Genomic DNA, 25,647 nt, shown 5'->3' on the forward strand with positions numbered 1-25,647 from the left:
CTCGAGACCACTGTCATGGTAACGCCCACGATCTGGACACAGGTGAACTGCAGGCCACTGCATAGCGGTTTCTGTCAATCTTAGTAAGTAAACATGTATGACCCTATTTCTTGAATTTCTTTTCTTCTTGTCTTTGTTCTGACTGACTGATAATGTTTGCTTCTTGTTTAGCAGAAATTATTTTAAGCCTGCATTAAAGGGTGATTCTCAGCAAAAATCAACAAAGTTAATAGCATTTAAAGGTCAGTCTAATTTAGATTTTTTTCCCCTATTGCAGTCTTGCATAATTGAATTGAATTGAATTGAATTGGTGAAATCTAACAGAATACATGGAATCAGATGATGTGCGAAGCTGAATGGTTGGTGGTAGAGATCTTGACCTGACCCTACAGGCTGAGCACTTGTCTTTCATCCATGGTGTATACACAGTATTAGTTACAATCTGCGTATAAAAAATTTCATAACATGTCTGCAAAAGCTCCTGCGGTTATACAGAGCAGCTCCAAACAGAGACCACATGCAGCATGTGCATGTACACATGCATGCACATACACACAAGCATGTGAAAGAGCGTGTGAGAATATTTGAATGACAGAGACAGAAAGTCCAGGTGGGTGTAGAAGGTGTGAAAGCAAGAGTTGAAACAAGCGAGTGACCGTTTTACTCAGCCTTTTTGCTTTTGCAGCATATTTCAAAATGCACTATAAACTCAACTATAAACAGCACAAACTTCTGCTTCCCTCTTTTGGCTTTACTGCAGGAAATAAGCATGTCTTAGGTCACTATTTTCTACACAAACTATAGGTACTGTGCTGCTATAAAGATCATGCAATGTTTCTGTTTCATTCTAATGGGACTTTTCCTGTTGTTGCCACCTCATTAAGCAGCAGACAGCAGCAATCTAAGCCTATAGGTTTCCCCAAGGCTCTGCTTTATCACATGATGGATCAAGCCTACAATCATCTGAGCATTTTTTGCCTGTAAGCACTGTTTCTCCCAGTTTCAGAGCAACAAGCACTGGTGCGACATGCCTGGAAATGTACCATCTGATACCATTCCTACAACAAATAAAATGCCAAAATTGCCAATTTTCAAGATTACGTGGTTTGAGAAAGAGTTATAGGGAGAATTTGTTTAGGGACTGTTCCTCCTAAATTAATATATAGAAACCTACGATAGTTAATACTTGGTCTGTATGACCCAGATTTTTGACCTTACGTTTCTGCATTTATGGGTTGTTGAGCTGTGACTGGGTGGAAAAATATTTCTCATTTTACAAATGTCATGATATTCAGCATGTACCATTTTTGCTTCAACAAACATATTACCCTTATGTTTCGTGCACTTTTAGGAAATAATTAGTGATGTAACATAAAGTTCACATCAAAAGTCCAATACACAGTATGCAAAATACTGCAGTAAATACCATAAACTAAATTAAAAAAAGACACCATATTTTTGTTTTTGCTTCCAAAACGTCTCAAAATCTTAAAATCTTTTCACCCAATAAATAATAGTAACGCAACACACAGGACTCACGCAGAGCATTTTATACATTCTTATATGATAGTTAATTCCCTAGAATTAGAAATGGGTATGTTAAATTTGCTCAAATGTTTGTATAAATATGCCAGTAACTGAGCAAATGATTCAACTCCACATAAAATCTGAAATGATTTTGATTTAAACAAGCTCACGGTAAGCTTGCAAGCCTCTGGTACAAAGGTCACAAACTTCTCTTTGTCTGGCTTTGCTTTTTGCTACATCTGATACTCAGACATGTTGAAACATGAAAGCAGTTATTTTTATGCCAGAATTTCTTTCTTACACATCTTGTCATTGGTTTTAAATGTGCAAAAGTGTACTGCAGGGCTTATGGTTATTTGGGATTATATGTAACACCATTTTCCTGTCGCTCACATCCTCCCTGTTATTAGTTAACCAGTGTTTGCGGAGAGTGCTATGAGCACAGTGAACAAATCAATTCTGTATTTACTCTGCCTTTTGAAAATACTGCTCTGTGTGAGCATTCCTCTATTTATTCTGTCATTCAGCAGTATGAGTCTGCCTGATACTAACATTCTGGATGAAGGACTTGACCATCAGAGAAGGTAATGTCTGTTTTCACCTTTAAGGAAATTTAAGTTCATAAAAGACATATTTCATAATCTGAATGGTCTTTGAAATTTCCTCTTAAACAGAGCAAACAAAATGTTTCACACAGCTTCATATTTTAAAACATATCAATATATCTGTCAAAAGTAATATCTTAAGTATCTTAAGTCCTGTGCTCAGCGGTCTGAGGTTGATAAAGTCTTGCACCGTGTGATCAAAATGAGGATGGTGAACAAACCTTAAAAGTGCAAATTCTGCACATTATATCATTGAAATAATTATTTCCAGCAAGGAGACATAAGGAGATCATATTTGTTTTTCTTTTTGCATTTTCTCTGAGGAGTACAGCCCATAAGAAAGCCATGTATCATCTGCTTTTTTCTATGTGTGGTAGTATTTACAATTTGCAAATATTTTACAAACTTTTATAGAAAGCTTAACATATACAAGATGCAGGAATTTTAACAAGGGTGAAATTGACAAATTTTAAACAATTAATGCGCAGCTTAGGATTTAAATCAACTACAGTGTTAACATTACTACATATACATACATACTGTATATTAGAAAGTTTTTAAAAAGTTCAGTTCAGATTCTGGACATGTTGACCATTGAGGAGCTGCACAATTACCATAGTAAGTCAACAGAAATGCCATATGTCTATTAGAGGATAAAGAAACAATTTTTTTGTTTGATTTTTCTCCGAGAAGCCTTGACCTATTATTAATTATTGCTATATTAAAATGGAATTTTGTTTTTTTCTGAAGAAGATAGACAGTGATCTTAACAGGGTTTTGTCTTTTAAAGAAGTGGCTGTTGTCAAGATGGTGCCTGTACCAAATCAATGGGAACTGGAAGCATTGTTCATGCAGATGCAGTCTCTCTAGTTCGCCCTACTATGGGATCTTTTAGTATCCCATTAGCACTAGCTTTTTTCCTGCTGCTTCCCCATTAGAAGAAGAGCAACATCACTGAGCACTGAGTTCAACTATGATTTAGATACATAAAAACGTCCAGCTGTGTACTCATGCTGAAATACTCAGAGAGATGATGTGATTAAACGTGAAAATGTCTGAATAAAGATAAATTTCAATGTTATGTTATTGTGCTGTAACTCGCAGTGGTGAAAGACAAGAATCCAGATTAAGTTCCTTTAAAGAGGGATTCATTAGTCAGCCTTAGCGGATAGTAGGGGTTACAGTTGGCACAGATTTCATCAAGCAGTTTACAATCTCTGGTGAGCTTTTTTCCTGATGTTGAGCTTATGCACAGCTGTTATCTCCCAGTATTATCACTTACATGTAACTGATGCAGTGTTTTCAAAGCCTGAAGGATAGAAGTTGCCCTACAAAAAGCCACAAATAAAACCAACAACATGAAAGACATTACATTTTCCTAAACCTCATTTCACTGTTTCCACCACCAGCTGATCTGTTGTACCTTTAAGCTCCTAGAATGGGCTTAAAGTGAGAGCTTGTGCACAGCAAATAAAGTCTGAATGCACTTGAAGGAGATAAAATTCTATACCCAGTGATGAACCTGATGGTATCTGATCTAGTAGCACCAATTCCACAATCCACACTGAAGGATTTCATTTTGGTTGGAGACTTTGGTTGGTATTTCTGTTATCATGATAGACCTTGCTCTATTGTTTATACCCTTGCCTGTATGAAAATAATTAGAATATTAGAGGAATGGAGCCTGACAGAGGAGAAGCGGAGAAACCACAATCGTAGAATGACTGAGCCATGTTTCAAACCCCAAAGGATCAATTTAATTTGGAAGCGGCTCTGTCTTAGCAACTCGACTGAGGATGTGCTTTCCCCTTTAGGCACACAGCTCCTTACTCCTTACTCCTGGTAGACAAACAAATGTGTGCTTCCCAGACAGGGCTACTGAATGGAAAATGTCAGCTCCTGCATTGTTCTTGGTGGCCATGGATTATTCCTGCCTCTAAGTGTGATATAAACAAATGATTTGTATGCCAAAGGCCATGAAGTGGTGCCATACTTACAAGGAGTCTAACGCCAGCATTGGAAAAAGTCTATGATCTTGGGACACGTCAATAGGCTCGTGTTCATGTGTGCACATATCTCAGTGTTTGTTTGTGAATGTATTTTATTCTCCTGGCTTCTGCTAATCTCCTGACCCCAGATGGAGAGCAGTGGGTGAGCAGATTGTATTTCCTGCCTGATTTAATATTTATAGATCAGTATGCTACTCTGCCACACTTTTGAAGAGCAAAAAACAGAGGCCTTGTGAGTGTCAGGGCACATATAAGATGCAAGATCTGAGAGGAAAAGTGAGTTACTGGAGTAACCCAAGCAGGTGTGACAGGACTATTGATCTGCCCCCACACAGCAATCTGCTATGAGTTGCCAGCCACAAGATCTGAAGATATTACGCCTCCAAACAGAGGATAAGTCATTCAGTTATTTATATCAGTACTTCTATTCTTGGAAGTTTGATAAACATAGTCTGGTCACAGTGATGGGAACATCCGTGTGTGAATCTCGCACCACCTCTTCACACTGCTCTTCATTTTAAAGCTTATGTTTCACAATGTGAATGACAGTTTGAAGTGAGAACTGCTTTGCAGAGATATGAGCTGACAACTCCTATTTCATATGCAGTTATTAATTGCAGAGTACTCTCTGAATGCATCATTATTCTCCTTTAAAATAGTATTAATGATGGCAGCTTGTGCTTTAACTTGGTCCAACACAGAGACAAAAAGCATTTATCAAAAAGTAGGTCTTGTTAATAACAGAAAATGAGAGTGTTTATATTTTACCCCAGAAAAATACTGGTTAAAATCAGAGGTGCACGATATTTATCGGACAGATAAACTATTGACCGATAATGGGAAATTTTGTATGACTAGCTATAAAGTAATAAAGAATAATAAGGAGATAAATAAATTCTAGTCAATAAATAAAATTGATAATATGAAGCCAAATTGCTTTCACTGACTTTACAAGCGCAGTATCTACACACTCTGATAAAGCAGGTGGTGGTATGCTCTTGAAAGCTGATTTACAATCCGCCAATAAACACAAAGAAGGATAAGGAGAACAAGTGCAGCACGCTGTAACTCGTATGCCATATGCAGTGATTAATTGCGGAGTACTCTCTGAATGTTTTGTTATTCCTCTTTAAAATAATATTGGTGAGAGTAGTTCCTGCACTTCTTATGTTCGAAAGTGTTTTTGCTCTCAATGTGCCTGTGTATATGGATACATGCATGGCCCTGGCTGATAAGCAGTTCTTCAGTACGAATGATAAGCCCTCGATGCTTATGGCTCCTGTTGGTGCGTGCTGCATTTTGAACATGATTTTGGACCAGTCATACTTGATACTAGATTTTTCTATAGACCTACCTTTCATGCCAACAGAAGTAACCCGCTTTTCTTAATTTACCATGCAAATAAATGTTCATACCTCAGGCTGTAAACGTTATTCAAACTTTAAATGAGTGACTGCCTTTGGTTCATTTTCATGTTTCTCCTTTTTTTCTGACGCTGCAGTCACTATCAAGCAGTGAACCGAGTTGATTACCTTGGTTCTCTGACCTCATGATGATGGTAGAAACCACCTCCCTGGATACAAAACAAGTAAAATACACAAAACAGCTTGTGACAAACAACCCACTGAGTAATCATGACTTGTGGGTAGGAGCATTATCATCATCATGGAGCAAAGGGGCTTACAGTTTTGTACATAATCATTATTTGTCATTCTCTAACGGATAATTAGAGCTAAGCATTTCAGGAAAAGCTTTCCAAACTTCTGCTGAGCCACCAGACACTCACTGCTGGCAGACAGGATGGTGGTCTATTGATGGTCTGTTGGACAAGGATTTATATAAAAACTGACCCAAAGGATACTATAACTAAACACGACAAGAAGGCTTGTGTGGAGAAAGGTGTTTACTTCCAAGACAAATTACTCCAAAGAAAGGCATGCTGGGTTTCAACCCAGAATAGGCTGCATTGCTTAAAATTTATCTATGGACTACTTTCACCACTAACCTACACCTGCGCAGTCAATCCAAAAAATAAAAAATAGTGCTGAGCAGGCAGTTCAAACTGCTCTATATATTATTGCATCTCTATTATTGTTGCTGAGCTAATACAGAAACATTTGGGTGGGGGGTGATGTGTCCGTTGTAACCCGGTTACAATGCGATGTTAACAGCTGACGCGCAGAGAACGAGCACCACGTGAAGGACCACATGAAAAGGTGCATTCACTTTAGGTCCATTAAAATAGGAGCGAGCATCAATATTCAGAGGTACGTCGTGTGACTGTTGCTGAAGATCCACAAGCCGCTACTGCTGCTGAAGAATGATGAGGATCATGTTGATGAAGGGTTTTGCTTTTTTCATCGTACCGGTCTTGGTGTGAAGTGGAGCTGGTGAGACAGTAGGGGAAACACGCAGTCAAGAGTGGTCGTCTTGTCCTTACAGAGCCGGGCTACTTTCGCAGATTTCTCAGCGATGGCTTGGAGAGGAGAGAGAACACGGTCGTTTTATCGACCAAACCTTTCTTTAAACTAAGGCTGGTATTGTTTCTGACCTGAGGACTCGGCGAAATAGAAAAGGTAATGTCTACAGCTACCCAGATCAATTGGAAATGGCTATGAGGCGCTGCTACGCCGTGTTTTACCCGACAATGATGGTGGTGGTGGTTAATTTAGGCAAACCGGTGGTCCAAGGCTCTCCTTACCTACAGACTCCCTCGCCATTGTTCTCTTGTCAAATTTGTAACACTCATTGTTGTTGCATGCGAGTATTTGTCCTAAATGTGTGGACTGTTTTACGCATTGATTAGGCTTATAGGTGTAAAGCCCACGTCCAGCCAAAAAAATATCTCAACCATTGGTGTGTTTTTACGCTGCAGGCCCAGATCAATCCAAATTCCCACTGCCAACGTAGCGTCGCTAGCATAGCGGCTGGCTAGGCTTAGCTAACGGTAACGGTTAGCTGCTTCTTGTTTTCTGTCGTCCCTTTATTGTACTGAGTTACCTCTATGTCAGTATCCGGCAACCGTTAGATGTGTTCGTGGCTTTGTTTTATAACTTAAGCCTAATCCGTCTCCACAATAATCTGAAAGTACTCGGTAAATGTGGTGACGCTGAACTATAATGTTGCGCTATGGGACCGCAAAGTTCCGTTAGTGATGGTGATAAGTTAAGCTGTGCGACTCATAGCGATGGCTGTAATTAAGCTTTTGTTCTGCTTGAAAAATGTATTACGTTCCCCTTTCCTGTCACGAGTATAGTCTGAGTGAAATTCCCAATGAAAGTGTTGAACAACATTCTGTCACAAGAAATACGATATCGTTTGGTGGAAATTGATGCGATGTGTCGACTGGACTCGGCAGAGGTGCTGCTGTTTTGTCTTGTGTATTTTACATTTAGACGTCTACAATAAGTGTCGTTAATTGCGTTTTACAGGTTGTTATTTCTGATTAGTTAATGTTTCACAAGCCCAGTTATTAAATACGGCTATGACAGGTTGTCAGGTAATTTCCAGAGGTAGCACAGTCTCATTTTAGCTCAACTGCTCTGACATCCCGTACTTAATGGTCTCTCCTTTTCACTTGCCTCTGGCAGGATGAAACCGATTGCATCGGGTGTATATTGTCTAAACATGTCTCAAATGAAAAATAAAACAAAAACTGCACGGCATTTTATGATTCAGAAGGGTTTGTTTTCAATGAAAGGTGTAGATTATGCTGACATAAAAATATGTCTGAAATTGAAAGTAGTATCACAGTGCCTAGTTGCAGTCCATGATACATGGCTCAAAGTAAGGAGACCAGGCCACACAGAGATGACGAATGAGTTGTCTTTTCTGCTGTCAACCAACAGCTGGACTGGACATGATCATGGACATTTAGTACAGCCTATGTAGCTGGCTTTAATTCATTTATAATCGGGACAGAGCATAACTAGAGCTTGTGTGCTAGAGGCAACTCAGTTAAGGTTTAATGAAAGTTTAGATTAACTACATGAAGCAGTAATTTGTTTAACTGAATGAACTAACAGCAATGACTCCTTTTTTCTTTTAACTGCCATGCATCATACACCAATAAGGGTGTGGTTTCCTGTAAACTTGTATGAACATTACTGTTTTTAAGATAAGGCATGTTTGAACAGTTGATGAGTAGCAGTAGTCAGCCATCATCACCACTAAGACCAAAAGTTAGTGCTAGACCAATATGGGTTTTGTAATTTCTGATATTTAGCAAGAAGGGCAGTCAGTATTGTTGTTACTTTCTTTATTTGTATCTTTGCATCTGTTAAAATAGAACAGTATAACAAATGAGGCCGAACTTAGATGAACATTTAGCATGTTTTATTCATTAGTAAAATATAAAAATACATTTAGTTATGCTGTAGATTTCTGAACATAACTGGCATTGAAGAGAAAATAGCCTTTCATCTGCATTTTTATATAAAAAAATTAAAAAAATAAAAATGTCTGCAAATGTTTGGGCACATATTTTATTCATTGGCGTTAAGAGGCATTGGCCAATGTTGAAATCTTTTTTCTTCTTGTAATTTGCTGGCTTTGTAGAAGGCCCCCCAGATATGAGTGAATATGAGTAGTCCCCAAGGAGAGAAGAAGAGATGTTATATTCAGTTTGTTTGTTCTTTCTCAGTTTTGATTCCTTGCTGTGAAAGATGAATTTCCCTTTTGGGTTGTATAAATGGATGTATAAATGCTATGTCACTGTCTTCTCTTGATGTTTCAGATGACCTGGATGGTGCCATGTGAATGACTGAAGACCATGAAGCACACACATAAGCTGCTGTTCATCCTGTGCCCCATGCTGGTCCTGGGCTTTATTTACTACTCCTCTGGGAAGCTACATCTACATGTATGGGGCCAGAAGCCTCGTAAGTAACATCCCCTCTCTGAATGTTTGTAACATTTATTCATCACCTGATCATCCATCTGCCATAGCGCATATTTCTCTTTATCTGTTTTCTTGAGCAAATCTGTTTGACACCTGTCTCTGTTTTGCTGTTTGCCTCTCTGTGTCGAATGCCAGTTAACTGTTAGTCTGTTTCAATATGTTTTTTTAATGGTCTATCTGTTGCAGCCATGAGTATGTCACCATGTTGATGTCTTTGAAGCTGTCTTTCTTTGATACTGAATTAGTTCTTCATTCACTTCACCAGAGCACTGAACGTTGTGCGAAAAGGTGAATCAGATTTTCTTGTACATCCAGTGTTAGTTGTCCCATCTCTTTGTCTTAAAACCAGCCCTTGTGGGTTGTCTCTCAGATGAAAATCTATTGACAGGCCTCAGCTGCAGTAAGAATACTCATGCACTGACCAATCAAAGCCTTTTCATGACACAGCGCCTACATTTTCTCATGCGTTTTAATTTTAGATGGGAGGAAGTAGCATTTCGGATTTCAACACTCAAAGAAACCCTAGCTGACCCAACTAATGTCTCCTTTTCACAAAGCCCTCCATAATATTTTGAGAAGCAGTGATGGAAGAAGTATTCAGATCACCTACTTAAGTAAAAGTACTGATACTACATTGTGAAAATATTTTACTACAATTAAAAGTCCTGCATTCAAAACCTTACTTAAGACCATGTAGGTATAATAAGCAAAATTTCCTTAAAAACACTTCCTGTCAGTGTTTTATGTTTTTATATGATATATCATATATGTATATATATATATATATATATATATATATATATATATAAATCATCAGATTTGGAGATATGTGGTTTTCAAGTATTAAAAACTGCAATCTGAAACATAAACGCATGTTTTTGTTTTCCATGTTCAACTTAAAAATTCCCCTGGGATGCTTGGGTAATGGTTATTATGAGTGAATATGATTCCCTTTTAGTGCTGGATATCTTCCCTTTCTGAGCCTATATTTAGAAAAGTAGTGATGATAGACCTGGGTGTTTATATACCATTTCTATTTGGCTCACTAGGAAGTGTTTTTTCAGGCAAAATATGTGGTCAGATTGCTAACTGATGATAGGAGAAAGGGGGAGATGATGTCATACTGTATGCACCTGAAACAGCCGTCAGAATCCAGCAGAGGGGGCTAGAAGATTTCTCTTTCTCAGTTTTGAGAACGTTTTTTTTGCCTATGCCCCCTCCAGGATTTTATTTTTGAGGATAACATTCTCATGGAGCAGCCTTTGGCCCAGAAAACAAATGTTTTGAACCAGATTGAGAGTTTGGCTAGAGTGACAGCCTGCTCTCCATAGTGTAAAGCTTGGAGAAAAATATTGTCTGTCTGTCTGTACTGTCTTTTGTGTGTTGTGTCCTTTATGTCTTCACACTGGGTGTAATGTAAAGTTTAGCTCTGGTTTCCTCTTGTCACAGACCAGGTTAGATAGATCTTAGGCAGAAAGAGAAATGTGCTCATTCCTGTCAAGTCCACTGTTTTCCCACCTGCTGTCTATGGGATGCAAAAATACAGTCTTGGTCACGTTGATCTTAGGTAGACGAATTATGCTTCTGGTCTGCTATATGGTAATTCAGAATGGCATGTTGAAGCCAGGACTGAGACTCTGGTGTGGGCACATCCATTCACACTACACTATCTTCAATATTCAGCAGCTGACTCTGTGGCTTTGCTCCCTGCTATATTTCTGACCTCTTAGTACCACGGCAGTACATATTTGATCCAGAGGCCCAGCTGATGGCTAAAGGCGAGAGGGTGTTTGGCTTTGGAACGATCCGCCTGAGGAGATCAGGTCAATTGAATCAGTGATCTCTTTCAGTCCCCTCATAAAACACATGTTTATCAGTCACAGTTTTACCAGTGTTGCTGAGCTTCTCTGTGCAACACAACTTAATTTCTTGTCTCTTCCCCTTTATTTTAAGCATGCATGAATCTCTATTAGCATTTCTGTCTGTCAGCCGTCTGTGTTGTTGATCCTAGACCTTGCTCTACCCAACTACTTTCCAGTTTGTGATGTACCCCTGCAGTTTGTCTATGTATTGGTGGTTGTGACAAACTGCTTCTTATAAATGAGTCCAAATTTCACTTTAAGTGTATACATTTCTCTTTTAATATTGCTAAAAGATTCTTTTTAAGTGCTGTGGCATTGACAGTGCACCTAGTCAACAGATGATTTCAGCTGTATCACGCTGATTTCTCAATTTCAGTATTCAGTAGCTCAAAGCAAATTTAGAATAGCTTTGATTGCAGTGAGAAGTATTGGCTTTCTGCATTACTGTGGTGCCACATATTTGGCTTAAAGATTGTCAGAGGGGAAAGATGAGCTTGCAGATGATCTCTTATGCCTGCTGACTTGGTCAGTTAAGCTATGCTGTCTCACTGAGAGGATCAAATCTGGATAATCTCTCCTCCTCATTCTTGACTTACAGTGTGGACTCAGTCCTGGCTCTTGGGACAAATTGAATGTATGGAGACTTATGCCATGCTCATTTTATACATCATTAAGGACATCTCTGTAGTTCGTCTGTGGCTTTTTATTCTACCATGCATTCAGCATTCAGGGGGTTGTCACTGTGAGCTGTGACAGGAACTGGGTTGACCAGCTGTTCACCACAATCAGGGCTTGTGTCCTGCCCTGTTGTTTTGCCCCTCTTTTTATACTTAAGTGATAATGCCTGTAATCACATGAGTGTCTCATTCCATTTCTGTTTTGTTTTTGTATTATTGCTTTTTGTTTCTATTTTTTTGTGTATGTGTTTAGATTTTGGTTTGTTTTCATGGCTCAGCCTTGCTAGCTGCCTAGAGGTGTCAATTTTCTGAGTAGGTTCATATGACCATGTCGTTCCTCTGTTAGTGGATATTTGGCTCTTGTAAGGCTAGAGTGATGAGGGGCCCCTCTCCACTTCACCTGTGTACTTTCAACAATAGAGTCTTTTTTTGTCTCATTTGATCATTAGCTGTACTCATCATCTACTCCAGTAGTGCTCTCAGTTTACGTGGTCAAGAACTGCTGTAGGAGAAACGTAACAAGGGCCTGTTGGCCTCCGCTTGTTTCTCTGGCTATTTTCTTCTGTCTCATTCAACTCTGAAACCATAATTAAAGCCTGTGCAGCTATAATGAAAGAAATTCACACATTCTACTGAACTGCTGTTGTTTTCACGTCATGTAAATGTTTTTGTTTGTTTGTTTGTTTCAGATTTATTCACCACAGTGTTGATGTTTTCAATGCTTTTTACGCATGAGTCTGGCAACTTTACTTTACTTTTCAACAGTTGGAAGTCCCCCGACGTGACATAGTGATCGCAAATAGATTGACACTTTCACAAGTCAGGACTTTGTCTTCCTCATATTTTGTCAAAAGTTGTTTGTAGATAATGCAGTCGCAGCCGGCTGTCTTTTGAATTCAGAACCTCTCAACAGCATATTCACTTGACTTGATTTGTTGATAATAACAGGAACACCTGCAGCAGTAGTCGTCAAGCCCGTAATTTCAACCCTGTTGATTTCATTTGCTTTTGCAGGTTTTTACAACCACTTTTCTAAAATAAAACACTAAAATAGATCATGCTGTTATGAGATGAATTCAAAAATATATATAAAAAATGTTTTATTATAAAGATACACAATCTTTCAAAGTGGGATTCTCCATTCCCCTGTCATATCCAGTGCACAATTAGCAGTAAATTCAGGAGTGCCCTCTACAATTCCCCAGCTTGGCTTTCAGCATCTCGGATTGCCTCCTCTGGTCTCAGAGCTGAAGTGATCATGCGCTTATTACAATTGGAACAGACTTTGAGGTTTATTAATTGAGAAATTTGAGCTCCCAAAATCTCTCACATGGAGAGGTTGTGTTGTGCTTGTAGCTTGCTATTGCAGAACATGTTTTGTATAGCATTCCTGTTAGCAGAGTTTCACTTTGTCTCTTTGTGACAAGGAGCACTTGTTCTGTTTTGAAGAGGGCTTTGTGGTTTTTATTGTGCTTTATCATCGACATTTGGATGAAGAGATATGACAGTTGTCCTCTGATTATTTTTGAAAGAACCAAGAGACATTTAAAAAAATTTATTCTTCTGAAGCCGTGGGTTTCTTGTGGGTTTGAAGCACACTGTCTGTATTATGGGTCCCTACTTTTTCTCTATTTGCTAAGGCATTATAATGAATAATCAGAAAGGGGAATTAGAATGGAAATGTCACAGTTTTTTTTCCACTGTTAGTTAAAGCTATAATGAGACATTCACATGCTATAATTGATTCTTTTAGATTCTTTGACATTTCTCCTGTGTTGTTACTGTACTCTATGAATGACAGTACTGTGATGGTAGATGCACATTGAAGAGTGAGTGTTAAACCTTTGATGCTTTGTTTCTTCCTGTCGGCCTTTTTTATGTATCTGTTTTTGTGTGCCGCCTTGGTCTGTGTTGTGCAGTTGATGTTGAAAACATACTTTTTATATTGTAAGGACTTGGTCAATAGTTGTATGGTTGATAGTTGCTTCCACAGCGCTACAGTGATGATCCTTTTTCAGTGTGTTAACCCCTTTTGTTTTCAGAGGGTGATGCAGGAGAGACAGCTGTAGTCCTGACTAAAGGGGCTGAAGTGAAAAGAATTCCAGGTAGAGGCACTGAGACTCTGCCCACTGATTCTGGGTGACTTTCAAGTTGTGGTGAAGCGGGTGATTTTTTTTTAATTTTTTTTTTTTTTTTTTTTTTTTTTTTTTGAGGTCTTTTTGTTTTCCATGGATTATAAATCTCTGCTAACTCAACAATAAAAGCTTTCCATTTTTACCACTTTCATCTATCACTACCACATTCATCACATTTTTATGTTTTATTATCATACCCATTCACTCATTCATTCCTTTTGGTTAATTTTCAACATACCACTGTCATAATAACCAAAAAACACAGTTGGGGACTTTCTGCACTTAATTTTCCACTTGACTGGACTTTCCACCTTTGAGTGAAGACTTATAATTCAGCCTTTTGGGATTAAAGCTATTAACTTCTCCTCCTCCTCCTCCACTTAGTCTGTAATGTCTGACATTTACAGTTGGCTTTATTTTCAAGTCCAGTTCTGCCCTAACAGACTGAAATTAGACAGTGCTAACTGACCATTTTGTGTTTCAGAGTTGGAAACGGAAATCACCGTGGGACGAATAGTAGGCTCAGGTACATCTGCAGCCCCACAAAATGAACCCCTACCCATCCTTGTTCGCCGTCCACCATTTGAAAGAAATTGTCAGGCCCTTTTTTAAAACCCTCCACTGATTTAGCAGCCATGTCTGGGCTGGGACACTAGCAGCATTTTCAAAGAGTCCCCCAGCTTTGCCAACTAGATCAGTTTCTTAAAGTAAATACAGAATTTAGTGCCCGTGACAGCTAGTGAGGATGTCCTCCACATAATGCTATAATGTGATACAACACTGCCCTCTGTTGTCTTGGCTTGGTAACAGTTTCCTGGCAAGTGAAGCAGTGTGCAGAAGTTTCGGATAATAGTGCTGTATGGTTCCACTGACCAACATTTGTCTTACTAGTGCGACCCTCCCGCTTTAATTTCTCCCAACCTGTTGCCTCGACTCAGCATTCTGGCTGCTTTATGCTTCTCAACAGAAACGCGCACACACACACAGGCACACTCATTCATGTTGGCTGCTATGGCAAAGTCCCCATCCTTCTGGGCAGTGCTTGGATCCTTCCCTAACCAGTCATCACGCATTCCCATTGTCCTTTTTCTTTATCTTTCTCCCCAGCTTCTCTGTGAAGACAAGATCCGCAACCACAGGAGTAATACCACGCTCTTCCTACTTTCAGCTAATGCTCTGTCATGATAAATAGCTTTTACAGCAATTTACAGACAAATTAATGTAATATGTTAAGTGTTTTATGGACCCTGTAAGCTTCTTTATAAAATAGAAGACTGCAGTAGATACTCCAGTGACATCATTCAGAATAAAGTTGTCTTTTCTCCATATCCTACTTTTTTGTGCTTCTGTCTTCTACCTCAACGCTTCACCAGGCACCTATTGGCTGCCTCTTTGGTTGTCCATAGGTGATCTCTAACTTCTTTTCTAACTTTATTGTAACCTCAACAGATTGTTTTGGCTGGCTTCTCCCTAACCTCGCTTATTGTCACAAATCCTTAATTCTAATGCTTATTTTCTTTTCGCCATATTGGTTTCCCTGTGGAAGATGCACAGGTTGTTCACAACTACAGCTAAATTAGCTGATAGTTAAAGTTATGTAGATTGGATGACCAGGGCTAATGATTCAACTATGTAAAGTTTCACTGCCAAAGATGCCTTGCTTTCTATCAATGTGCTTTTTGACCTGCGTGTTAATGGGTCATTTCCTTCTGTTTTTGTTTTTGTTTTTTTCTCTAGTGTATGATAAGCAGGGCTTTCTGCTCCAGCTGGACACAAAATTGTGAGTACATCTCTTTGCAGCAAACATTTCTGTCATTTAATGTAACATGTTGAATGATTCTCCATCATATAGTCTGTGGGATGTTTCTAACTTGTTCTGTTTAGAACAGCTGAATTCCCAGTTAGACTTCGACTCCCATTAGTTTACACACGCTTTACAACTTGTTCCACTGAACACTTAATCACACAGATTCTGCTTGATCAATGGGGAAACATGAAACATGAAAATGTAAACCTTTGGGCGATTAATCTCACTTGATTTTTTTTTTTTAAATAAACATATAGCATCTCATTAGGGACCTAAGCAAAACCTGCTGACAGATGCACAGATTTAATTTGCAGGCTGAATAATACATTAAGAGATTTGTGTGAACTGAGATGTAGTTGGTGTTTTCACGTTTATTCCAGAGCGGCTGTGGTTTGTGAGAACATGCTACGTTGACTCAGTATGCAGTCGTCATTGTGTCAGCGTGTCTGTTGATATGTGTATGATTCACTGAATTGGTTTGACACACTTGCTCTAAACTGCTGCGTTGAGGTCCTTTCTCTGGCCCTCCCATTACCATGCAGACTATAATCATATGGTGCCATCACCACCCAGGCTCTCACAGGGCACGTCTGTCCACACCCTGCACACATGCTGTAAGCACCATGTCAGCACGCACTTTAAGGTGGTTTCCATACGGGTTCAGTTTATCTAAAACAGCTCCTTACTTTATATCCGCAGTGTCATTAGTTACTCCATGAGAGCACATACATACAATAGTGCAATTCATCTTAAATCTAGTATATTAGTTTGGGTAAATTGGGTAGATTTGGGTAATTTTTTTTATGCTGGTGGTCTGAGTGATTGGATACCACCCCTAGATTTATTCTTAGCAAATCACACGTCAGCTTGAGCTGTATGCTGAAGTATTGTATGTTGCACAGTATAGAAGAGCTTTAAACTGTGCACAAGCAAGCTGCTGTCAAGCCTCTTCTCCTGCTAACTTCTCTGGGCCTCTTTCACTTCTCCCTGTTTATTTGAAATACATTTGTGGCACACATCAAGTTATTAATGATCATGCTAGTAATCGTGAGGATTCTAGTTTTAGCACTGCCAGTGTGATTATTTGAACAAGGCCCCTCTGCCTTGTTTTGCCACACACAAGGTGAAACCTGTTGCTCAGTTCTCCGACTTCCTAAGCAACCCCGTTTTTCCCCTTATCTCTCAAACAGGTTGTTTGACAAGCTCAGTTTTTGAGGCTTAGAAATGTGTCTGTATAATTGATAATCCGTTGTCATGATGTGTCTGATTAATCTCTCCATCTGTTCTTTTAATGTACAGGCCACCAGAGTTGACATATAAGTACGGCAACCTCAGTGAAGGAGTTTGCAAGCCGGGATTCGCAGCAGCCAAGATGACCACCATCTATCCCAAGTGAGGAGGATTGCTCTTTCTTTTAAACATATATGGTGTGGAGACGCATTGGATGTAGGCAGACTCCTTTGAAACTCACTTCACGAATTTCACATACACAACCGGGAGCTTCACAAACAAACCATTTTAATTGGATGTCAGCAGAAGAAAAGTTAAAGCTGTTACTCGAGCATACCACGATGCATGATGTCACTTGATGCCAGCTTGGCCTTGAGGGTTTTGAGACAGGAACAGAGAAGCCCCCACATTCCTGTCCAATCTTCCCCAGTTTCAATCATGTTTCTATCATCTACTGCCCCACCACAAAACGCCGACTGTGTCCTTGTGATCCCCCTGATACACAAAAGAACCTTTGTCACCCGAGTACAAGGTCTCCCATCTTTCTCCTATCGCAGTCTGGAGCCTTAGAGGCTTTCTCCATGAACGATAAACAACTTCCTGTCCTGACTCATCACGAGCTTCCTGGTACCCAGCCCACACAGTCCTCCACCATGGCCCTCTCTGATGTCATTGGCTCTTTTGGTTTTTCTCTTTGCCCTTATTTGCCGCCGTTCTTAGCTCAGTCTATAGGGCATTGTCCGATCAGCATTCTTGGAGCTAAGCTAATAGAGGGGCAATTTACCGCATTGCTTTACAATAGCCAGTGGAACTTCAGTGCTTGACCTAGTTATATGCGAACCAGTTTCGAAGCATAAATATTGAAGCTGATGTATCTTTTGCTTGAAGATGCACAAGCACAAGCTTTAGATGGGAGGGCTCCATCAAGTTACCAGGCTCCCTTTCCTTTTCCTCAACACTCCTTCTCTCCCTACCTGTGTAATCTTCTGCCCAAATATTCTGATTTAAAGGGAAGCACATAAAATAAGATGACCTCAGAGTGTCTGAGTGAGTCTATCCCTAGCAAATGACATAATATGTGCAGTATACGTTGAATGAATTGACAAACCACCTCAGCACTGCGCAATCAGCTGCGCTGTCAGCTGTAAATTGCAGTGCTGCTTAACAAGACAGACGAAGGCATTTTGGGGAACTGCCCTCTGCCTATCTGAGAGGCTATGTGTTAACAATGTCCTCTCATCATAATGACTTCCTCTAATCAGCCGCACGTGTCGCATCAAAGTTCTGTACAGCACAGAACCCCCACCGGGAGCCCACTGATTACTACCACCTTCGACCGAGTCACACACAGGTCAATAAGCCCAATTAATGCAGCACTTTTCTGGAAGTTTGTACTCACGTATGTGTTTGTAGGCACGATTGTATGATTGAACCTACACAACTGTGCAGTATATGAATGATTTAGTGTGTCCTGTGTGAAAAGGGATTATTGTCTTGTTGTGTTTTCTTTCTTAAAATTAGTCTGCTTTGTATGTTTACCAAGCAAAAACAAATGAGTTTAAAACTACTTGTTAGCATTTTGGCCTACAGTTCAGCTGTTAGAGAAAACCTACTTAACCTCTAGCACTGAGGTCCTGTGGCTCTCCCTCTAATCATCTCCTGCTTCCTCCATGTTTGTCTTCTCTGAAGCCCCTGCCCTGCAGAATCCAATTTATTTTCCACACTTCACCCTCCCCTCTGTTTTACCCAAAACTGTTTGTATTGGAGCCCTAAATCAAGTGTTGGCAGTGAACTTGAAGCAGCACGGTTATGAAAATATTTCCCATGAGAGATGGATCCTAGCAAAGGAAATGAGTACAATGCTACCCCGTACGTTGACTGTTTTGGGAGCCCTCACTTTTTATTTAACAACAAGCAGCCCCCTGTCTCCCTGCTTTGTTAGGATGTCAGTGACTGACTGTTGGTCAGGGCTCAGTGACTCGCAATGGTCCTGTGTTATTTATAGCCCCTTCTGGCCTCAGGAGTCTTGGGTTTAATGAATCTACATTTGTTTTGGCAGTACAGAAGTCTCCGATTGTGTGTGTGCGCTCCTGTCAGGTGATCGGATGAGAGAGACATACATAATTGCCTCTCTCTCTCTGTCTCTCTCTGGACAATAATGAAGGTATCAAACCGATTAGGGTAGCTGGAAGAGGTTTAAACTAACCGGAAGGCCTCTCAGTAATGTCGGCCATGTTTGGGCATTGTGCCTCAGAGCTTCACATATTTCTTGCGAACTCATAGCAGTGTTATGGTAACAAGCTATCCAAGATTCCTGTAGAGAAACACATGAGCGTGATGGTTCTTGTGTGTCCTGTTCTTGATTCCAGTTTACAATGTCTTTGCCAGCTAGTGTAATCTGTCGACTGTGGGAGCCACAATTTTGGTGGTCCGATTTCTGGTAATGAGACAGTGCAGCAATCTCTGTAACTGTCTTTTATCTAAAACAAATTAATACACAACAGCTTAATAAACGTCTGCGAGGCACCTAGCATTGTCTTCTCTGTGTTGTGTCTCCTGATTGATCATTTAAGTCTGACATGGAAATGCATGGAGCTCGCTGCACTTTAACGTTTCTCCCTCTCCCCTTGCATCCGCCCAGCTTGACAGCAGGTCATAAAAACACACATCCATCCTGAAGCCACACTCGGGTTGCAGGCGTGACTGAAAGGAAATGGTTTCTTTTGATTTTAGGGATGCAGTTAATCAAAGGGAGGCACACACTCACACTTGTACAGACACAAAGGATGAGGAAGAGGCAGTGGTGGAAGTAGCAGTTCATGGGGCATTAAAACATTGGTCACAGACGTGTTTTTGAATATCAAACTCAATTTGTTTTTTAATGTGGCAGGATGACTTGCTTTCTCTCTGGAGTAGTTTAACTTGTCTGTGCTCTGTGATAGGCCGACCCAGAAACATTAGGCTCAAACTTCTGTGAATTGTCTGGACTCTTGTTTTATGATGTGTTTTTCCTTAAACCGGCAGAACGGTGAGAAGAACTTCCTCCACTCTAATTCACTTTGTAGAAACAATCTTGCCCCAAATCATTTGAGGAAGAGCATTCTGGCATGGGTATGTTGTCTCAGCAGATTTATCAGAACTGTGTGACCGCTGCGATTTAAGCCTAGGTGGAGAGGTTATGTTGATGGGTTATGTGCTGCAGCCGTCTTCTGTGTTTTCTCCTGCCTCTCAGTTTTTATTACCCGCTTAGGGTTCTGGCTGGCTTGCTAATGTGTTTGCAGGCTTTGCTTGTTTTGGGAGGCTTTAGCAGAGGAGATGGGGATGCTGTCATGTTAATGATAGTTGAACTAGTGAGTTCATTTATAACTTTGTGCCTTACCGGACCAGGTGGAACAGGGATTACAGGAAGCCACAGGGACTCTCTATGGAGAGGAGAAAATGTGTGGTGGGGGAAATTCACAGCGAATATATAACTCCTAGTCATAGAATCGTAGGAGACTGGTTATAGGTGTGGCATGTACCGTAATTTCCGGACTATTGAGCGCGTCTGAATATAAGCTGCACCCACAAAATTTGAAAAGAAAAAAATATAGACCGCAGTTGTCTATAAGCCACAGGTGTCCACGTTGTCAGTCTCTCTTTCGTGGTCGCTCTCAATGTCACTTTTGTCTCAAGGCAAAATCCATAAATTCGCTGTATCATTGTTTAAGCCGCAGGATTCAAAGCGTGTGAAAAAATTAGGGGCTTATGGTCTGGAAATTACGGTATATTAAGAAAAACTAACGTGGTGCAACATATACAATGCATAGTCAACATATTACAACACATTGCATTTTTTTTTTCTTGTTCTTTGTGCTCAGGTAATGAAAAACTTCTTTCTTCCCCCTCTCTCTTTTCCCTTTCATTCTTTCCTTCATCTTATTGCAGGTTCATGAAACCAGCACCCATGTTTCTTGATCGGAACTTCAAACGTCTAGCAAAAGTGAGCAATTACTTACCCCCATTTGGATTCAAAACACAAGGTAAGACAAGTTCAGGAATAATGTCTGCAAGGAAAGTGTCAATAAAAACAGAAATGCGTGTAGAAGCTGTGTGAAATCAAGCTTATTCTTGTATGTTTTTGATAATGCCCAGGTGATTTACAGTTTTGCTCTTATCTGACAACATTACATTTAATTTTAAAGAGGTGATGAAATGAAAAGTAAGAGCTGTCAGCCTTCTTTCTTTATCATCACGTTATCACCAGGCAGTCGGCTTCTCGTACAGTTTCGGTATCTACTTGTGGCATAGATGGTTTAACTTGTCAGACTGATCAACTCGTTTTTTTTTTTTTGTTTGTTTTTTTTAAGTCATTTTATTTTTCCATTTTTAAGCTGCAGAAAATAATCAGGGATGTGGGCAGCATTTCAGAGGTATAGCAAACCAAACTAGTCATTATGTCTTGCTGTTTTTTAATCTCTTTTCATCATCAAGGTTTGGCTCTGATGGTTCAGCTGTGGAGAAAGCCAACGCTCTGCCAATTTGCCCTTTTCATCATTCGTCATTGTTGCAAGGCTAGTGTTTTTGGCAGAATATAATCTGCCTCAGGTTTGTTGCTCTGCCTTGACCTGAGTTGAGACAAAGTGAGATAGATAATCCATCATGGTATGCAATTAGTCACCCTGAGTTCTAGCCAAAATTATGCTATCCTGAAATAATAGGGTCAAATGGGGTCTATTTTTGAAAGTCCCACTGTTGGTTTATTCATCAACAGTCCAGCATTGGAGATATCAGAAGGCATTGCCAAACAACTGCCTTTTGAATGCATCTTTTCTTTATCACATGTCAGCCATGCCTATTGTTTGACTTCACATAGAGATGGGTTGCGATATCTGGTTTCTTGTTCTGCTGCCGGTTCAAACGACAAACATTAGCTGAGATCGGCTGTAGCGAATTCACATCAAATCTGAAATTATTTCAGTGGAAATTTTGGGCTGTTAACTATCTAATGTGCTCTGTTTGTTAGCATCAACATTTGGAGGAAGTAACTGGTGAAGGCTACAGCTGCTCCGTGTGCCTGAAACATCTGCTAATCATCTAAAAAATTAATTAGGCCACTGCTAAAAACTGAAGTGTTTATGTCCTGACTGTTCTTTCCTCACTTAAGGAAAAGTCCTGAGTTTCTCTTCTGCTGCCCCTCTCTGTATATCGAGGTAAACAAACAAGTGAGGTTAGCAAACCCACAGCCTGACTGCAGGCTCCTCTTTAGGAAAGGTGGCCCTGTAGACAACCTGTGTATGTGACACAGTCTAGCGGGTGGGTTGTGAGTATTGAGTCTCAAACAGTATGAGAGAGATGTACCAACTAGTTGCTAAGTTGGTTATGTCACTCCTCTTTACTGTGTCTGGCTAAGCGTTATAGTCCCACCCAGTAACATACACTGCTTTATGAGCTGTTTTAGCCTAAATGGGAACATAAGCTACAAAATGACATCATGCTGTATTGAAGAAGACTTAAAGCTGGCCATTGAGACCATTAACACTACAGAGGTGATAAGTGAGAATTAGGGTCATTTTCTCATAAGCTTATATGCAGTAAGGCTTCTTTTTGAAACTATTTGAGTCAACGCCCTGCTGGCCAATAGAAAAAATGTAGTTTTAAGACTTACTTTTCAGACTCATAAGTCCCTTTATTATACTGTCTGGTAGCAAGAGTGGACCTCATATGTCCATCAAAGAAATGTGATAATAGCGACTGACGATCATACGTCACATGCAGCCATCAGTGTGCAGAGTTAATACAAGAATACAGAATGCGGTCAGTGATGAGAATTTGCAGCTGAGTAGGCCTATTTCAGCAACTTGCCAATGGTGACTGACCTCATTTGTTTTATTCACCAAACAGAGTGCTAATGGAGCCTGTTTTTACCCTTGGCCAGTTTCACCCTTGAACTCATGCTCAGCCAGTGTATGACCTTCTGACCAGGCTGAAAGCTAGATGAAACGATTTTTCATGATACTCTTGTTGTTACAAGCACATTAGTCAGAATATATGAATTTTTTTTGTTATTTATTCACAGTTCAGGCTTTGCATGCTTCTGTGTTTGTCATCATAGCAACCTCATGAGGGGTTTGCATTTGTTTGAATTTTATCTTGAGAATAGAGAACTCATGTCTCCCAACACTCCAACTTTATGCCTCCGCACACGCACTTGTACTTGCTCCCTGACCTTAACACACACTCCAGCACTTCAGATATCAAACCAGTACACAGTGCCATGGGAACTGAAGAGATAACATTAACCTGGCTTCAGTGACATGCTCTGTCACATATTTTCCAATACTTACAAGCAGAAGGTACAGTGAATGTTACCTTTGTGCTCTGGAAAGTTCTCCGCTGTCATACGAACACACACATGCACACACAGATACGCACACCATCTCAGTCGCTATCAAAAGAGCACTCCCTGTGTGAGTGTTACACCTGGTTTCTGTTTTCTCCACGGACTGCGATGGCAGTGGGGTTTCCCTTTTAGTGGTACTCATGTGGAGAAATGATACGTGTGGATGTTGAATAGAGCGCCACAAAGGATTCCAAATTGGGAACATCGAGTTGTGGTGGTGGGCAGGAGTTTTATTTTTTACTTTTCATTCTGCCAATCTGCTCTCTTTGGCACACATCAACCATAGCCTGAGAACAATAAAGCTGCACTGATTCAGTTTCTGAGAAAAGCCATTCTTTGTGAGCTCTGCAAGATGCCAGTCGTTGACTGAAGAGTCAGTCTGGGTTATGCTGTTCTCTCTCTAAATGATATTTTTCTTTTCCAAAGTGAACTTAATGAATCTGTTTTCATGATGTTCGTCAGCCAGAGGAGGTATTTTTCAAGGTTGCTCGGTTTGCTATGACAAATAACATTAATTTTCAATTTTGAATAATCTGTATGCGTTTTCACTGTAAAAGTTTTTTCAGGTTTTTTTTTTCCCAAACAGAATTACCTAATAGCAGTTGTTGATAACATATATTCACAGGAATCATCTCTAAGCTTTAGTGCGAGTGCGGATTACTCATTGTTTTATTTACTTTGGTTATGTTACTTCAGTCATCTTCATAAACAGTATGATGTTTATATGAGCTCTGCCTCAGTCCTACGATCAGACTGAGAGGTAATGCATCAACGCTTGCACTTTGCATTTTATGGAGACTCCCGAATTATAATTTGTAGTATAATTTGCATCAAATGAATGAAGTTGGGTCCTTATCGTTTAATTCATAAGATTTGTAAATAATAATAAGCTCTTGGGTTTTGACTGAGGTTGTGCTTGTGTGTGGCAATAGCGAACACCCCTCAGCCTCAGTCGCAGTGTCCAGCATGGAAATAAAGATATCTCAATTATCCGTCCAGCTATACTTCAGGATTGTTCCGTTATCAGTATCTGTAGTTAGTCATCATACTGAAATCAATTTTTATTTTCAGTTTTACCGCAGTTTATGATAGATAAAGATAAAAGCGTGCTAAAGTGCAGGCCTAACAAATACCACTGTCTCATCACATGATTATTTCATATTGTTTAGACTACGCTCGTCCCAACAATGTGTCTCTGTTTATGTGTTTTGTGATGCTTCCAACCTTCCTCTATGTTACTAGCAAAGATTTTTGTCATTTCAAGAGTTCCATGCGGGACAAATGTCTGAACTTACATCCATTTGTCTTTGGCTCCACCACGAGACATACTTTGCTGAAATGTTTACCTCGGGTACTTATAACAATTAGCTTCCATGTCGTCCTTTGGAAGCGAGTCCTGCCCATTGTGATTTTTCACTTTTCACCCCCTTGGATCCAGGTGTGGTCCTGGCTCTTGTGTTTATGCTGCTCGGGGTGATGCTTGACGCCAGACATCGACACCACATCCAAACAATGGGCTGTTGCTCAGCTCGCCTCTCCTCAGCAGGTTAATCATTAGGATCGTTAGCCAGGGTGAATGGGGCTGTAATATGTCTTACAAACTGCTTTGAGGCCCCAGTCTAAACTCTCTTGTTCTCACTCTCGCTTTTGCTGTTTCTCTTGGCCCTCCCTTGCAGACTTTGTGCTATATGGTGATTATATTAAGCGAAGTGGAGTGGACAATGAGAATACTTCTGGTTTTTTAACACTGTGAGGAAGGCAGACTTTTTTCCACATTGGATGCAAATAAAGGAAAGCTTATTAGCTGCCATTGCCAGGTGAATCCGAGTAGTTCCTCTATGGCGCTTTCACACTTCTACAATTGTAACATGGATTAAAGATAGTAACAAGTGTAATGGAACCTGCATATTTGGGTTGTTATGATGTGTGAATTATAAATGGGAGAGGCCTAAAAATGGTCAAGAGAAAAGGGAAATATATGTCACATCTAATGCTGGAAGCATGACTCGAGCAGAAAGCCTGTAGAACATGGCAAGAATGCGTGCTATGGCTAAACATCCCTGTTTCTCACCCTGCGATCAGAGGGGTGCTAGCCACGCAGGGAGACGAGCTCAACATCGCCCACTTAACAAGGAGAATGTGCTTGTTTGAAAACAGCATTCCTCTCTGAGTGCTTTTATGGGAGAGTTTTTACATACACACGCATACCATCCTGAGCCCTGTATGTCCGCGTCTCCCAGATTCACTCCTTTCAGGAGCACAACAGCTTTTTTTCCCCTTCGTAATCCCATCACCACTATTCCAGAGGGCTGATTGGTCACTCCTTATCGGTGACTGAATAAACAGAGAGAGGTGTTCTTTCCTCCAACTGTCTTTGAGACCACCTAGATTGCTTTATCTCTGGTGGTATGTTGAAGTCTGTGGCAGTTTGTTAATCTTTTAAAGGAGCAATTCCCTCCGTTTTGGACTTTTCAGATATTTCATTTTCATTATGAGAAAACATCACCTCATCT

The 25,647-nt window shown here is 40.1% G+C and overlaps 1 protein-coding gene across 7 annotated transcripts in view; it reads left to right on the forward strand.

The window, feature by feature from the left end:
- The window catches only part of LOC124068849 (CMP-N-acetylneuraminate-beta-1,4-galactoside alpha-2,3-sialyltransferase-like), a 44,458-nt gene continuing 18,811 nt past the window's right edge, over positions 1–25,647 (forward strand). The window contains exons 1-8 of one of the 7 annotated variants that reach the window (XM_046407338.1): positions 6,227–6,408; positions 6,584–6,717; positions 8,877–9,021; positions 13,623–13,685; positions 14,200–14,241; positions 15,453–15,495; positions 16,822–16,914; positions 20,680–20,774. In XM_046407338.1, the coding sequence (XP_046263294.1) occupies positions 8,913–9,021; positions 13,623–13,685; positions 14,200–14,241; positions 15,453–15,495; positions 16,822–16,914; positions 20,680–20,774 (445 nt within the window). In that variant the 5' untranslated portion in view covers positions 6,227–6,408; positions 6,584–6,717; positions 8,877–8,912. The other 6 variants (XM_046407340.1, XM_046407335.1, XM_046407339.1 and 3 more) reach the window with 6 other exon arrangements.

The sequence above is a fragment of the Scatophagus argus genome, chromosome 13, assembly GCF_020382885.2.
Source record: "Scatophagus argus isolate fScaArg1 chromosome 13, fScaArg1.pri, whole genome shotgun sequence".
Lineage (NCBI taxonomy): Eukaryota > Metazoa > Chordata > Actinopteri > Scatophagidae > Scatophagus > Scatophagus argus.